General features: G+C 35.2%; 1 protein-coding gene across 1 annotated transcript in view; it reads right to left on the bottom strand.

Annotated features, from left to right (window-relative positions):
* The window catches only part of Pum3 (pumilio RNA binding family member 3), a 43,931-nt gene extending 30,660 nt beyond the window's left edge, over window positions 1-13,271 (bottom strand). The window contains exons 1-7 of the mRNA XM_046459457.2: window positions 13,156-13,271; window positions 7,902-7,993; window positions 6,655-6,870; window positions 3,651-3,786; window positions 2,979-3,054; window positions 934-1,027; window positions 624-690 (exon numbers count right to left, since the gene is read on the bottom strand). Coding sequence (XP_046315413.1) covers window positions 624-690; window positions 934-1,027; window positions 2,979-3,054; window positions 3,651-3,786; window positions 6,655-6,870; window positions 7,902-7,986 — 674 coding nt within the window. The 5' untranslated portion in view covers window positions 7,987-7,993; window positions 13,156-13,271. The remainder of the gene's footprint in view (window positions 1-623; window positions 691-933; window positions 1,028-2,978; window positions 3,055-3,650; window positions 3,787-6,654; window positions 6,871-7,901; window positions 7,994-13,155) is intronic.
* Between the last annotated feature and the right edge of the window lie 1,259 nt (window positions 13,272-14,530).

The following is a 14,530-nucleotide window of genomic DNA, read 5'->3' on the forward strand; positions in this document are numbered from 1 at the left end:
CCAATCCCTAAAAAACAAATGCCAAATGTCTTCTTTGATATAAGGAGAGTAACTAAGAACAGAGTAGGGACGAAGAGCAGGAGAAGAAGATTAACATTTAACAGGGATGAGAGGTGGGAGGGAAAGGGAGGGAGAAGGGAAATTGCATGGTAATGGAAGGAGACCCTCAGGGTTATACAGTGGAGGAGGTAGAGAGAGAGAAGGGGAGGGGAGAGGTGGGGAGGGTGGAGGATGGGAAAGGCAGCGGAGCACAACAGACACTAGTATGGCAATTTGTAAATCAATGGATGTGTAACTGATGTGATTCTGCAATCTGTGTATGGGGTGAAGGTGGGAGTTCATAACCCACTTGAATCAAAGTGTGGAATATGATATGTCAAGAAATTTGTAATGTTTTGAACAACCCACAATAAAAAATTAAAAAAAAAAAAAAAAAAAAAAAAGAATAGGAACAGCAATACCAAAATCTCACATTAATTTCAATAACTGTTTCTAAGGTGGTATACCTGTAAAACTTCAAAGGCATTTGTGGAGGGATATTAATATGACCACAGACTTCATAAGTAACACTTGAGCACAGTAAAAAATAAGAAAAAATGTATTTTATAAATAACACAACTTACCCATACATGAGAAATTTCTTAACAATATTTCTGGAATATTTGGCTTTACTTAATTCAACCAAGTCACCTGAAAAACAAAATACCCTATAATGATCTGATATCCTCATTTCAGTTTTCCAAAAACAAGGGGAAAAGCTAAATAAATGCACAATTCTATGACTACAACTGTTTGTCTCAGGCAAAGAACAAATAAAAACAACAATGATCCTATAGAGGGTACCTCCACAGAATTATTTTCTAGGAGTCTTAGATATTCCAAGAGAAAACAAGTTAGTTATTTACAAAAATAACTTCAATATACAGCCAATACCTCGTAATTCTTCAAAGGCCTGTTTTCTCTGTTCTTCATTACCATGCTGAATGTAACACTGGATCACACGAGTTGAATCATGTGCAAAAGCAATCTGCAGGAAAAACAGTTGGAGTCTTTAGACTAATTCTCTCTGAAGAGTTGTATTTCTTTCTTATTATTTGTTTTGTTGCTACCAAAATTCCTTGTTAGAAAAAAGTAGCATATTCACAGATTAAATCAAATTTTTGACTATTTGGGCGTAAAAATACTTATTTTAATTATGCAAAACATCATTTGAGGTTTTGTTGCCTATTGTACTTGATAAGTATAATTAATAATGAAACTGAGGCAATGATAAATTAACCCATTTTGCAATATGCCTAGCATTATAATTAAATCTACACCAAATAAAAATCATCTAAGGATTATATAGATTATAGTTTTTGTTTTTCTGACAGTTACCTTCCCTAAAAGAGGGATATTCCGGTATAAAAACTCTACTATTTTATGATTTTTACATAAGTGATCTAAGAATGTTTGGCTTTGGGAACCAAAAGTAGATATATAAGATCAATATAAAAGTGTTGCTAAATAAAAAGATGTAAAAACATTGCTACATATAGGCAATCACATTATAAAATTAATCCTATTTTCACATTCTCCAAACCATTCCTTCTTACAGGTATTGGCTACATTAGATTGCCATTAAAGAATTCATTGATCAATTTTCCACAATAACATCCACAAAACACCAGTCACGCAAGACTGTTTTGAATATGCTACATTAGCAATCTATTTTCAAAGTGTTGTTTACTTTGTCTATCAAAATTTTTAATGTCAAAAAATTAAACAATGGAGATACATCTCCAACATAGACAAGAGATTTTAAAATTTCTTTAAGGTAGATTTTAGACATCTCTAATAAACCTTGTTTTTAAAAATAAAGTTGTTTACCTTACTATATATACTGAGTATCTACTATCTGACCTATACAATTGCCTTAATAATATTTTCTTATTTAGATCCCAAAGCAATTTAAGAATGAGCTGCTGTTCCTACTTTATAGATGAGAAAGGTAAGGTTATAAGAAGTTAAGGAACTTGCTACCCACCCCTGTGACCTTGGGGAAAAAACTAACTACTTTGAGACCCACATGTATCAAATGTACAAAAGGAATAATGACTAAGTTAAATGAAACAATGTGTGCATGTGTTAGCACAATTCCTCATAGTAAATAATAGATAAATAGGTTATTATTACTGTCCAAAGGTACAAATAGTTCAATGAACAGAGGTGGAATTTGAGCACCAGACTAACTCCCAAGTACATTACCATGCTACAATGACTTAAGGGTATTTGACAAAGAATTCTGAGTATAAAATATTTATAAACTAAGGATAGAAGACTACAGACAAAGCTGAGGGGCTGGCTATTCCATCCTATGGATCTTACAGAATTAATAAGAAAGAAACAGCTGAAGACTAGACATTTTAAAACATTTCCTCAAGCTGTAATATAGCATGTTAGACCTATGCATATGGGTTGGCAAAGACTATCCCTTCAGTCTCCCCTCAAATTATTGAAATATATTGCCTTATAATCTAAGAATCAATGGAACTTTATTACAAAACAGGACTGAAGAGCAACAATATAATACTACTTAGACCCCAAGTGACAATGGGTTGCAATTAACTCAGCCTCACTAAAAATATTACATAAAATTACCTTTGGGCTATGTATATATAAAGTGTCTAATGAAACATAAATGAATTCTGTATTCAGACTTGGATTCCATCACCAAGATATCTTCTTATGTATATGCAAATTCCAAAATATGAAAAAAATTAATCCAAAATTATTCTGGTTCTAAGCATTTCAGATAAGAGCTATGCAACCTGTATTAATTCTTATTTAGCCAGTGTTATGAAAGACAGTTGAAATTTTTAGCCAAATAAACTGGAAACAATGAAAAGTTCCCCTGTAATGAATGGTTAACTGCCCTTCCCTAAGAGTGAGACAACTCTGATGGCTTAAAATTGCATGCATGAGTACGCACTACTTACAGTTTTAATTTTCCCTTGGATCAACTTCTGCAAGTCACTCATCAACTTTACTCTTTTTTCTTTGTCACAATCTTTTCTATAAATGAGAAGAGGGAGAACACACAGTTAAATGAAGAACTTATTTTAAACATATAGAATTAAACACCATACGAATATACATTCATCAGGTTTAACATAATTTTCTATTTGAAGGCAGCAAACCTCTGACATTAAAATTACCATTCCAGAGCAGTCAGACAAAAGTAATTTTCTCAGAGGCAGAAACTCATCTCACAAGGTATAATTTTATGGATCAATCTAAATCTTAACAACCAGAACTTTTAGAAGGGAAGAAAATAATAAAATAAGTCTATGATACCAAATACTTAAGTATCTCAAAACCTAGCCAATAAGAAAGTATCCTTCATTTCTCAGAAAACCAAGGAAAGATGTCAAATCCATTTTGACTCTCATATATTCCCATAAACGTATCTGACACTGTCCTAATGACTCCACACACTTCTGCATAAGCAGACACCCAAACACTGATGCCTCCTACTGGAATGTTACTAGTACTCCCAAATAACATAAGTGTTACATCATTTATTTTAGGACATTTCTAATTATAAGGCATGCTGTTACTTCTCCATATAGTCTCAAAGGGACTGATGAGGATGCTATTAGGTACATTACCTTCTTAAGATCTCCCAAATCTGCTTTGCTCGAACAACAACATCATAGTTGGTTTTGTCACTGAGCTGCCTGCTCTGCTTCAGTTCTTTCTTCTTCTTTTTGAAGTCATCCCATTTAGGTTTCTTAGTTGCTGATTCTAGATGTTATAGAAATTATTTCCAATTACATTTAACATTCTGAGTACCATAAACAAATACAAATTAGATACAAAGGACAATCACTAATCAGGATGATACTCATTATGGAAGCTAGAAGGGGGGAAATATTTATTTATTTATTTATTTATTGCTGCATTTTTTGAGCAGTTTGTATAGTTTAAATGTTTTAAAACCAATCATTTAATAGCTTTTTATTGATTCTTAATAGGGTACCTGGTGAGAGAAAAAAAAGGATATTAAAAAGATTATAAAAACAATTGGTAAATTTTAACATCTTTTTGACTGTAAAATAAAATTCTACTTTAAAACATTAATCTCATTGGACTTTATAATGAGAACACATTGTTTCCATGAAACAAAATTAGTTCAATAAAAACAATTAGTCCAAAATAAAACAGGAAAAAACCTAAAAAATTCACTGTTCAAGGGCTGGGGATGTAGATTAGTGGTAGAGTGCTTGCCTACTGTATGTGAGGCTATGTGTTCAATCCCCAGCGATACAAACAAACAACCTCTCTTCTGAGTACAAATGCTTATTAAGTCAACATAATTCTTAAAACACTACTGCCAGATGGGTACAATTATTATCCCTATACCCACTCTTCTGTGTTGGGGAAACAAAGGGTTTAGAAAGTTAATTATGTTATGTGTCCAAGGCCATTCAACCATAGTGGTAGAGACAGTATTCAAATCCAGAGACAACTCTTCACTGCCTTTCACTTATTACAATGCATAATCAAAATTTCTTTTTCTGCACACAGAATGATGCTATAAATGTCGAATTTAATTTTCTTTCTATGATGATTTTTCTTTGGTCTTCAAAATTTGAGTATCTTATCAATTGAACCAAAAATTCAATAAGGCTAAACAAAAAAAAATCTTAACAAAATGGGTATCATTTACATGAAAATCCTACAGGTAAGACTTTGGAAATTAGTTATTATAAATATCTTTCTCTGATATACTCATTACAAAAATCTGGGAAATAAAAAAAAAAATCCCCAGCAATGCTAAAAATCTAGGTAAAACAACAGCTTATTCTTTCTTGCCCCTTTCCCATGTATGATTTAAATAAATCTTTAAAAATTCAGAATCTTTCTGTTTTAACATTATACTCTCAGCATTTTTCAATGAAACTAAATATTCATCAAAAACCTAACTTTTAATGACTATATACAATTTACTACAATGTATTTAATTACTTCCTTTACTATTTGTTTATTCCCTGTCTGATAATGGAAGATTAGTGGCAAGGGAAAGCATATTTACAATTAACAGTAAGGCATCATGTACTACACAGTAGGATAATTACTGATAATTACTAATTTAATTTCACAAACATTTGGGTACTCTTGACATGCCATGCTGGGTTTTCAACAGATATACAAATTCTGAAAATGTCTAGTACCCCATATCTCTATTATTCATATAAAAATATGAGAAAATAAAATCAAGAACTTCATTTTAAGACATTAAGAATATGTCTCTCAAACAGGGCCATAGCACAGCAAGATCTTAATCATAAAAATGAATGTATATATATTTCAAATGCAGGTATCAAGAACTTTATTAAGGAGAGGAAGATTTCAGACTTACTACCCAGGCTAGGAGAGAGAAGGAAAAAGGAAAAAGAAGATGGAACAGGAACTACGGGGAGTAGAGGAGATGCAAAGAAAGGTAAATAGAAAAGAAAGAGGCTGGAGTGGGAAAGGAACCTGGCAGGCCTGATGAGAAACAATGAAATTTCCTTCCACTTCTTCTTTCTCACCTTCCTATCTTAAGACAACTGTCTCTCTAATGAGCAGCCCTTGGGAATAAATAGCAAAGTCCAAAGATAGAGAACTGACCTGAAAAGGCAGTAATCTCAGCTCACAGAAAACAAGCAATATTAGAATATATTTTGTGTTAGAGAAAAAAGATTCAAATGCACCAGAGAAATTCTCATAAAGGTGCAAAGAAGGTATACATGTGTCTGTACATGTAACCAGCACAGGACAATGCACAATATGGGCATGTTGTACAACAAAGAGCAAAGCCCTGGGTCCAAAATGATCCCTTGAAAATAGTGAGGAAAAAAACTAGTAGTCTGTTTTAATGACAAACAGAAGCCCTGTCAACACTTCTACAATGAACATCTCGTCCTAAACCAATTAAAATCATGTCATGTGTGCACTACACCCTCTCTGAAGTTGCGACTAGACTTGGGCCATCTAATGGGTTGACTGTATTAGACTGGGCTAAGCTCTGTAAGGGCAGTCTATAAATCCCTTGTTCACCAAGGCCTTTTTGCCAAGGATGACACATAGCTAGGACACAACTGGTTCTTAAAGACTAATTTTTTTGATTAGTTGGGAATCTTTACTGATGATGGTGATCATTCTGCCCCACCTCCTAGCACAAAGATCGAAAACTCAAATATTTGTTGAATGAATAAATGAATTTAAAAAATAATTTTGGCCTACAGAAAGGAATGTTTTATTTAAGGTTCCACTTAAGGAGCAAGAAGTAAGGTCTCTAGAACTTGTCCAGAGTCCCTGTGCACAATGGTCCAGATGCTACCTCTGGCAAGGAAAGGCTCTGCAAAGATTGTGCTAGATGCTGGGTGTGGTGATGCATGCCTACAAACCCAGCGACTTGGGAGGAAGAGACTGGAGGATCACAAGTTTGAGCAAGTCTCAATAACCTAGAGGGCCCTCAGCAACTTAGTGAGAACCTGTCTCAAAATAACACTCAAAGGGCTAGGATGCAGCTCAGTGGTAAAGCATCCCTGGGTTAAATGCCCAGCACCAAAAAATAAAATAAAATAAAAATAAATAAAAAGGACTGCTAGAAGAAATGGTGCTTACCATCACTTTTATTGTCTGGCTGGAATTTTCTCTTTTTGTTGAATTTATTTGCCTGCTGAAATTTGTTCTTCGGTCCTTTGTCCCCTTGTTGTTTATTCTTGAATTGTTTCACACCCTTTTTCCCAGGCTTTGTAGCACTTTTCTCAAAGTTCTTAGATGTGATTTTAGGTCCACTATCCTTACCTTTTTGGGGGAATGCCTTTGAAGAACTAGAATCTAGTGGTGACAACAAATAATTATTACCTTAATTATTCTGGGACAAGATTTCTTTTATCTACTGTATTATATCTGCTACAAAGAATCATATGCTCTCTAGTGGAACACAATTGTCCTACTCACAAGTATACATTTATATAAATTTACTCTTCTGAATAGAGTAGGATTTAAATAATCAAACCAAAATGTGAAAACTTCATTCTCTGATTATAAAAACCTAGGAAGTAGAGAAATGTACAATCAGAACCATCTATACTTCTACTACCGAGAGGTAACCACTGCTGTTGGTTTGTTATATTTCTTAGTGTTCATCTTTATAGATAATTTTCAATAGTACAATAACATAACAGGTGTCTAAGAATAAAATTAACATGCTTGAAATTTAGAGAGCATATAAATAAAAAATTTAAAATGTCAATTTCTCAAAATTTCTAGTTTCCACTGAGGAAAATAATCTTAAAACCTATAATAAAATCATTCGATACAAACATGGAATCAACAAAGCCTGCAAATTAAGTACCAATCAAGTGAAATGCAAATAGCAACAGCTACGCCTTAAGACTATTACAAGGAAATAAAAGACTTCTCAGCAAACATTAAGTTCACAGCCCTTAACTTTTCTATTTCCCAATACTGACACCTGATGGAATAAGAAAGACATCACAATTCACAATTCTGAAGCTTCAAGTATTTGGTTAGTCAACAGTACATATTAACCAACCTCAATTTACCAAACATTAAAATAAAATATACAGTGAACGAGTGTGCATAAAATGAAGCAACAGCAACAATAGCTGAGAGAAGGGATCTTTCAAGAGTAAAGCACTCCTCAATTATTCTTGCAATTTTATAATTTCTAAATTTCATGAGAAACATGCTAACTCATAAACAATAACACCCATTTCTTCCTATTTCAATCCTAATTCCAGTATATGAATGCAGATTGGAATCTGCTACATATCCTTCCATCCCCTCAATTATAATGGTCAAAACAACCACATGAGAAGGATGTTTTGGTACAGCTATCTTACCTCTGGTTTTATGAAATCTGTTTTTTCCTTGCAATGCCTTTGTACCCTTTCCTGTGAATTTTTTTTCCCTTTTGACTTCCATCATAGCGACTCTGGAAGACAAAAACCAGAATGAATCACTGAATTGCTTATAATCAAATAAAAGTCATTTAAGTAGTAATAGCCATATTTAGTCCTTGAGTTCAGATGTAGTATACATATCACCCAGATAAAACACAGGTACCCACACAAGTCTAGCAATTACCCATCACTGTTTCCAAGACTTTAAAAATGACCAAAAGGCCAGGAGTAGTGGTGCATGCCTATAATCCCAATGACTCTGGAAGCTGAAGCAAGATAATCACAAGTTTAAGGTCAGCCTGTGCAATTTAACAAGACCCCGAGCAACTTAAGACCCTGTATCCAGTACCAAAACCAACCAACTAACCAACCAACCAACAAGATACCAACATAAAGACTAAAAATACACACCCTAGCTATTGTTTATGTATCTGCAAGCAACAGTTAGCAACAGCACTGGTTAAAAACAGAACATTAAATATAACCTGCATTTTATAACCTGAGAAGACTTGTGATGAATTATTGGCAATATTACCATTTGATTTCTTAGTCTCTACCCTTTAGGAAAAAACAACAGGCTGTATTTTTCACATATCCAAATATAATTAAGGAAAATAAATGATTCTCTGAAAGATCTCTATGTTCCTAATGTAGTTAAAATAAAGGTTACTGACCAATGTTTGAGATTGTTTTAGAGGCACCTAAATAACTTACAGTGAACTCCAAAATAAGATTATGTTAAAATATTTATTAATGTTTCATTTAAAAAAATATGTCCAACAGATAACATGTGAAGGAAATCTCACAGTGCACAGGACAAGGTTCCTGCAAATATCAAGAACTAATTTCTCAAGATACTGATAGTGTAAGAAAAACCCATTCTGGATTGAAATATATTTGAGAAACATTAAGTCTGTAAGAAAAGGCTTTTCAGATTCTTTAATTTGGTAACATACTATCCATGTTCATGTAAAAGCTAAAGTATGTAGCATTTTCCAAACCTAGTTGAACCACTTTTTCTTGGAGCCATCTTAAGAGAACAGTAAGTTTCCAGGGAATGCTCTAGTTCCGAGAGAAGAGTAGAAGATGTTGTTCTAATCTAAATTTTACAAATAAGATTCTAAAAACACGGATGGCTCCTGACTTATAGAGCTTCCTCAGGGCATGTAGGACAGCAGGGTCACTATCACTTGGCTATCACCATCATACCCATACCAGCATTTCTTAGCTCTTAAGTGCATGTGGTTTTCCAAAAATTCATTACACATTTTCCCTGTGTATTGTTTTAATTTGTATTTTTAAATAATTTTAGTTTTACAGAGTTGAAGAGTTCCCACTTATCATTTGTCCAGCTTACCTTAAATTAACATTTTTTTACTGTGATGATTTATCAAAACTAAGAAATTAACATTAACACTAATTAAGCTAAACACTACTAATTATGTATTCCACCATTTTTCTGTAATATCCTGTTCCAGGATACACTAAATTTAGCCATAATGTCTCCTTTAGTATTTTGTAAAATATGCCTCATTTGGGTTTGACTGATGCTTTCTAATGATTAGGCAGAGTTTACTGATCCCCTCTTAACCTCCAGTATTGGGGATTGAACCAAAGCAAATAAATGTTCTACCACTAAGATTCTTCCTCAACCCTTTTTTCGAAACAGTCTAAACCTGGACTTAAACCTAGTGGTCCTCCTTCCTCAGCCTCACAAAGAAGGACTCTCTTCATAGTACCATAACAAGAGGTACAAGACATCAATATGACTTATTAGTGATCATGTTAACCTTGACCACTTTGTCAAGTAGTGTTTGCCAAGTTTCTTTAAGGTTAAGTTACTATCTTTCACTTTCTTTACTCTATTATAAGCCATTACATCTAGGAAATTAAAGAGAAGGAAATTAAGCTCCAGTTCCGAGAGAGGAATAGCAAAGAATTTATAGACATATGTTAAACTACTACAGCAATTAATATTTTGGGCAAGATATTTGACACTATACAAATGTCTGTGTCTTCTTAAAATTTTGTACACTAATTTTAGTTTTCCTCATTAATTCAAATTCTCCTAAAGAGAAGATCTGTCCTATCTTTTTCATCTATTTATTTATTGGTACGCAGGGGCACTTGACCACTGAACCACATCCCCAGCCCTATTTTGTATTTTATTTAGAGACAGAGTCTTACTGAGTTGCTTAGCAACTCACCTTGCTGAGGCTGACTGAATTTGCCATCCTCCTGTCTCAGCCTCCCAAGCTGCTGGGATTATACATGCATGTACCACCACGCCCGGCTACTTATTTATTCGTATCAATATGGTCTCAGATATTTATTCTATTCCTTAGGTATAACCCAATATCAACATTATTTTATTGCTCAAAAATAGCTGCAGCTTTGGCCAATGGGAAGTATTACAGGTTGCTTCTATCCTTCTAATATGGTCTGTCTTTCCTTTTCTTTTTAAGCCTGTCTTTATTTCCTGGCACTTGCTATAGACTCATATTTTCTTTGTCCTTCTTGAAAGTAGCCATTTCTCCATTGAATTCTGGTTCCTTTTATTATGAATGGTATTTAAAAACCAAGAACTAACTGCCAAGTGTTTGCCGTTGCTGGGGTCATTTCTTCTAGGTCTTTTCAGCTCAGCATACAAAGCTGGATAATAGATATGCACTTATTAACTCATGTATTCATATATACCTATATTTCTATATTTGTTAAAATAATGTAAAGTTCATACTAATGTTTCCAACTCTGGTCAAATACCAGAAGTTTTATTCTGGTACACCCCTTTGTTAAATTTTAACTTCTTCCTCTAAGAAGTCAGCTTCCCGGGATCTATAATTTATTTATAAATTTGTTCAACCCTAATATAAATGTAAAGTAGGTTTAATATTGCTAAATTGTATCCCATGAATTAAAAAAAGTAATATACTAATTATTGCACTGTTGATGTATAGTTCTTGTCTTTTCCTCATAAATACTGTTTTCTAAAGTCTTTAAATCACCCTCCGTCTTCAGTGACATTATAGGTTTATAATAAAATTCATTTCTCATTATCTGCATTCCACCCAAGAAATACCAGTTGATTTGTTAACCCTCCAGATAGTCAAGTTCACTTTTTTTTTTTTTTTAGTTGTAGATTGACACAATATCTTTATTTTTATTTGTTTATTTTTATGTGGTGCTGGGAACTAAACCCAGGGCCTCAAGCATGGAAGGTAAGCGCCCTACCACTGAGCTACAACACCAGCCCTCAAGTTCACTTTTTTAGTGTACATTTCTGGGGGTTTTAACAAATGGATAGAGCCATGCATCACAGTACCATACAGAACAGTTTCATCACTCTATAAAAGTGCCCTGTACAGCCACTCTGTAATCAACACCTGCCCCCTTCCTTGGCTGCTACTAATTGGTCCTTCATCTGTTTTGTCTTTTCTAAAATGTCATACAAATGAAATCAAATAATATGTAACCTTTTGGGTCTTGCTTTTTTCATTTAGCAAAATACATTTGAGAGTGTTGTACTTTATAACCAATCACATTCCAGTGTCTCTCATAATTGCGCCTTTTCCTCTTTCCCTCTATTATCCCATTTAGACTTTTGTTCTCTCTTGCTTATATTGTTTTGCCCTTATATCCAATCTGCCGCATTCACTCTCTGCTTCTTGATTAATCTTCCACTAACACACTGATTTCATAACATTTCAATACTTGCATAGCTTGAAAATTTCCCACTGCTTACAAGGAAAAAAAGTCTCAAACTGGCATTCATAACTACTCAAAATTTGGTTCTAATTCACCCCAAATACTACACAAGAACCAAACTTATACCCAATTCTTTTTCAGGATCTGAACTTAAATGGAATTTTTTCTATGAACAGAATCCCCTACCTATCCTACAAATCCAGCTTAAATGACATTTACTTATACATTCTTCATATGGTTTCCCCTCTTTCCTTTATCATTTTCCTTTTTATTCTATGGATATACATTTTACGGTCTTTTCAAAATTTAACACTTTAAATTTATTCATGGATGGTCTACTTTTCCTCTACAGAAACTTACTGAATACCTACAAACCACTGCTAAAAAGCTGTTGGGCTGAAAAAAATACTGGGACAGGAGGACCACAGTGTGATCTAATGGACAAAAAGCAAAAAACTAACACACAATGTATTTAAAAGTGCTGCAATATAATTATATACAAAGTGTTAAGGGAGCCAGTGGCTGAGAGCCCTCTGCCTTAGCCAAGTATCAGAGATTTCCAGGAGGTAGAGGGATATCTGACCTACTTTTCTTCACTGCCCTCAGCAGGCCCAGCAATGTATTTTGAAAGTGGTAAACATCTAATATCCAAACTCTACATACTGGCATTCCTCAAGTCTTTTGTCCTCATGAACCCCACTATCTTCACACTTGACCCCAGATGATTTCATCCAATCTCCTTGATTTCAATGCTGAGGACTCACAATCCATTAGTAAGTTCTCTTAAATTTCCCGTTAAAATACCTTTAACTCCTGATTTCTCTCTGCTACCACTACTCTTAAATGCAGAACATCAAAAATGTCCTTAACGAACTTCCAAATTAAATACATTTTCTAACGAAAACCAAGGCTTGTCATGTTTCCCCCGCTTTTTTAAAGCTTTCAATGTTTTATTCACACAAGGATACAAACAGTATAGAAAAAAAAAGCTTTGCAAAAACTCATGCACCCTTCCTCTAACTTTAAAGTACTCTAAGATCTAAGGGCTGTCTCCCGTCCTGCTTTAGTTCTCGGATTAAGGATAACTTCTTGAGATTCCCTTATCCCTCAGCGCCTACAACCGGCCACGGTACATTCAGGTTGTAACCTCAGCACCCAGCACTAATCGAATGCAGAATGGATGTCTGACAAACATGGTACGGAAGGCTGACGGGAAATATCACAGGCCATGACTTTAAATTAAAACTACTTCAGTCTAAATCAACACTCAGGGTAACGTGGTGGGAAGACAGCTCGTAGACCTGCCCTCCTCTCCAAGTTCTTCAATGCCCAAACTCCCAGCCTACAAAAGGGTCACAGAAAACTGCTCAGCGGGCAAGAGGTCACCAACCTGTGCCCTCGCTAGGTGTCCAGGGACACCCTCCCGACTCCAGCGCGGAGCAAGTGAACCCCTACCCCTAAAAAGAACTCGGGAGTCGGCAACACTCACCGTGCACGTGGGCCTGAAGCAGCTCTCCTAGTCAATTGCCTACCGTCGTTTCCGGTTCCTCGGCTTGCCCCACCCCCTGGCCCGCTTTTTGTATTCTTCCGCTTTGGGCGCTGGGGTTAAGGGGTGGAGCTTAGCGAGAAACACGAAAATTCCGACTCTTTATTGGTCCATCTTCGTTACAGCTCATCTCCGGGAGCTAGGGCTGCGCCACACACACACGGATTTTGGCCCTTGAAAGGATCCGTCGGGCGGAGGGCGAGTCAGTGGAGCCCGAAAGTGACGTTATTAACCCCGTCGCGTCCGTAACCCGGGAAGAAACGGGATTGTCGCGAGGGCTGACAGGTTGTTGAAGACGCGATCTGACACTGTTGAGAACAGGCGGTTCATGCTGTAGTCTGAACTAATCTTAAAATATCTAATCTTTAGAGTGTGTTGATTTAATCTTTTTTGAGTAGTTCAGCGCCGAGTATAAAAAAAAATCTATTTTAGGAGTTGGCTTTGAATTGTAATCCCCCCCCCCTTTTTTTTCCCCGTTCTCTAGCTGGCTCTGGGCGAATTATTAATTTTTTTGCTTGGTTTCCTAATCAGTAAAATAGAAATGCGTCACACGTGCAGGACGCTTAAGACAGTGAATGAACTTGAAAAGCTCTCTATAAATGCTTGCCATTTAAAAAATATTCTCGGGTCTGAATCCTGCATATCCCTTTTCTACTTCAAAAAACAGAATATTACACCTATTTTACAGACGAAGAAATGGACATAACGAACTTATTCGTATCAATTAACAGAACTTTATTCTCTTAACATTCTGAAGGCTAGGATTCTGAAATCAAGCTGTTGAGGCCAGGTACCTTTGAAAGGATTAGGGGTGAATCCTTTCTTTCAGCTTCTGGTGTTTCCTTGGCTTGTAGTGGTATGACTCCATCTCCCTCTGTCTTCAAATGGCCGGCTCTTCTGTGTATGTGCCTTCTCTTTCTATTGCAAGAACACTTTCATTGGATTTAGGGCCTACCAGAATAATCCAGAATGAACTCACAGTCCTTAATTTCATATACAAATAAAAATAAATATAAATATAAAGTATTTAATATAAAGATAAATATTTTTTTCCAAATAAGGCCACTTTTACAGGTTCTTATGATTAAAACATGGACCTATCTTTTGGAGACCATGCAACTCACTACAAGTTCCAATGCTTCAATTCTGGAAAATTGAAGCATTGGAACTTGATCCCAGGTGTACAGAGCTCAAGATTTTGCTATCTTCCAATTCATTGTTTCTTGCCTTTCATTCAGCTTGAGATTGAATAAAAGCAGTCCCCAAGATTGCTTTCAAGGACAGGTGTCATGCTTCCTTCCCAGGCACCTATCCCACT

Source organism: Marmota monax, unplaced genomic scaffold (assembly GCF_021218885.2).
Source record: "Marmota monax isolate L192 unplaced genomic scaffold, Marmota_monax_Labrador192_F-V1.1 WCK01_AAM20220418_F8-fsc00059, whole genome shotgun sequence".
NCBI classification, from domain to species: Eukaryota; Metazoa; Chordata; class Mammalia; order Rodentia; family Sciuridae; genus Marmota; species Marmota monax.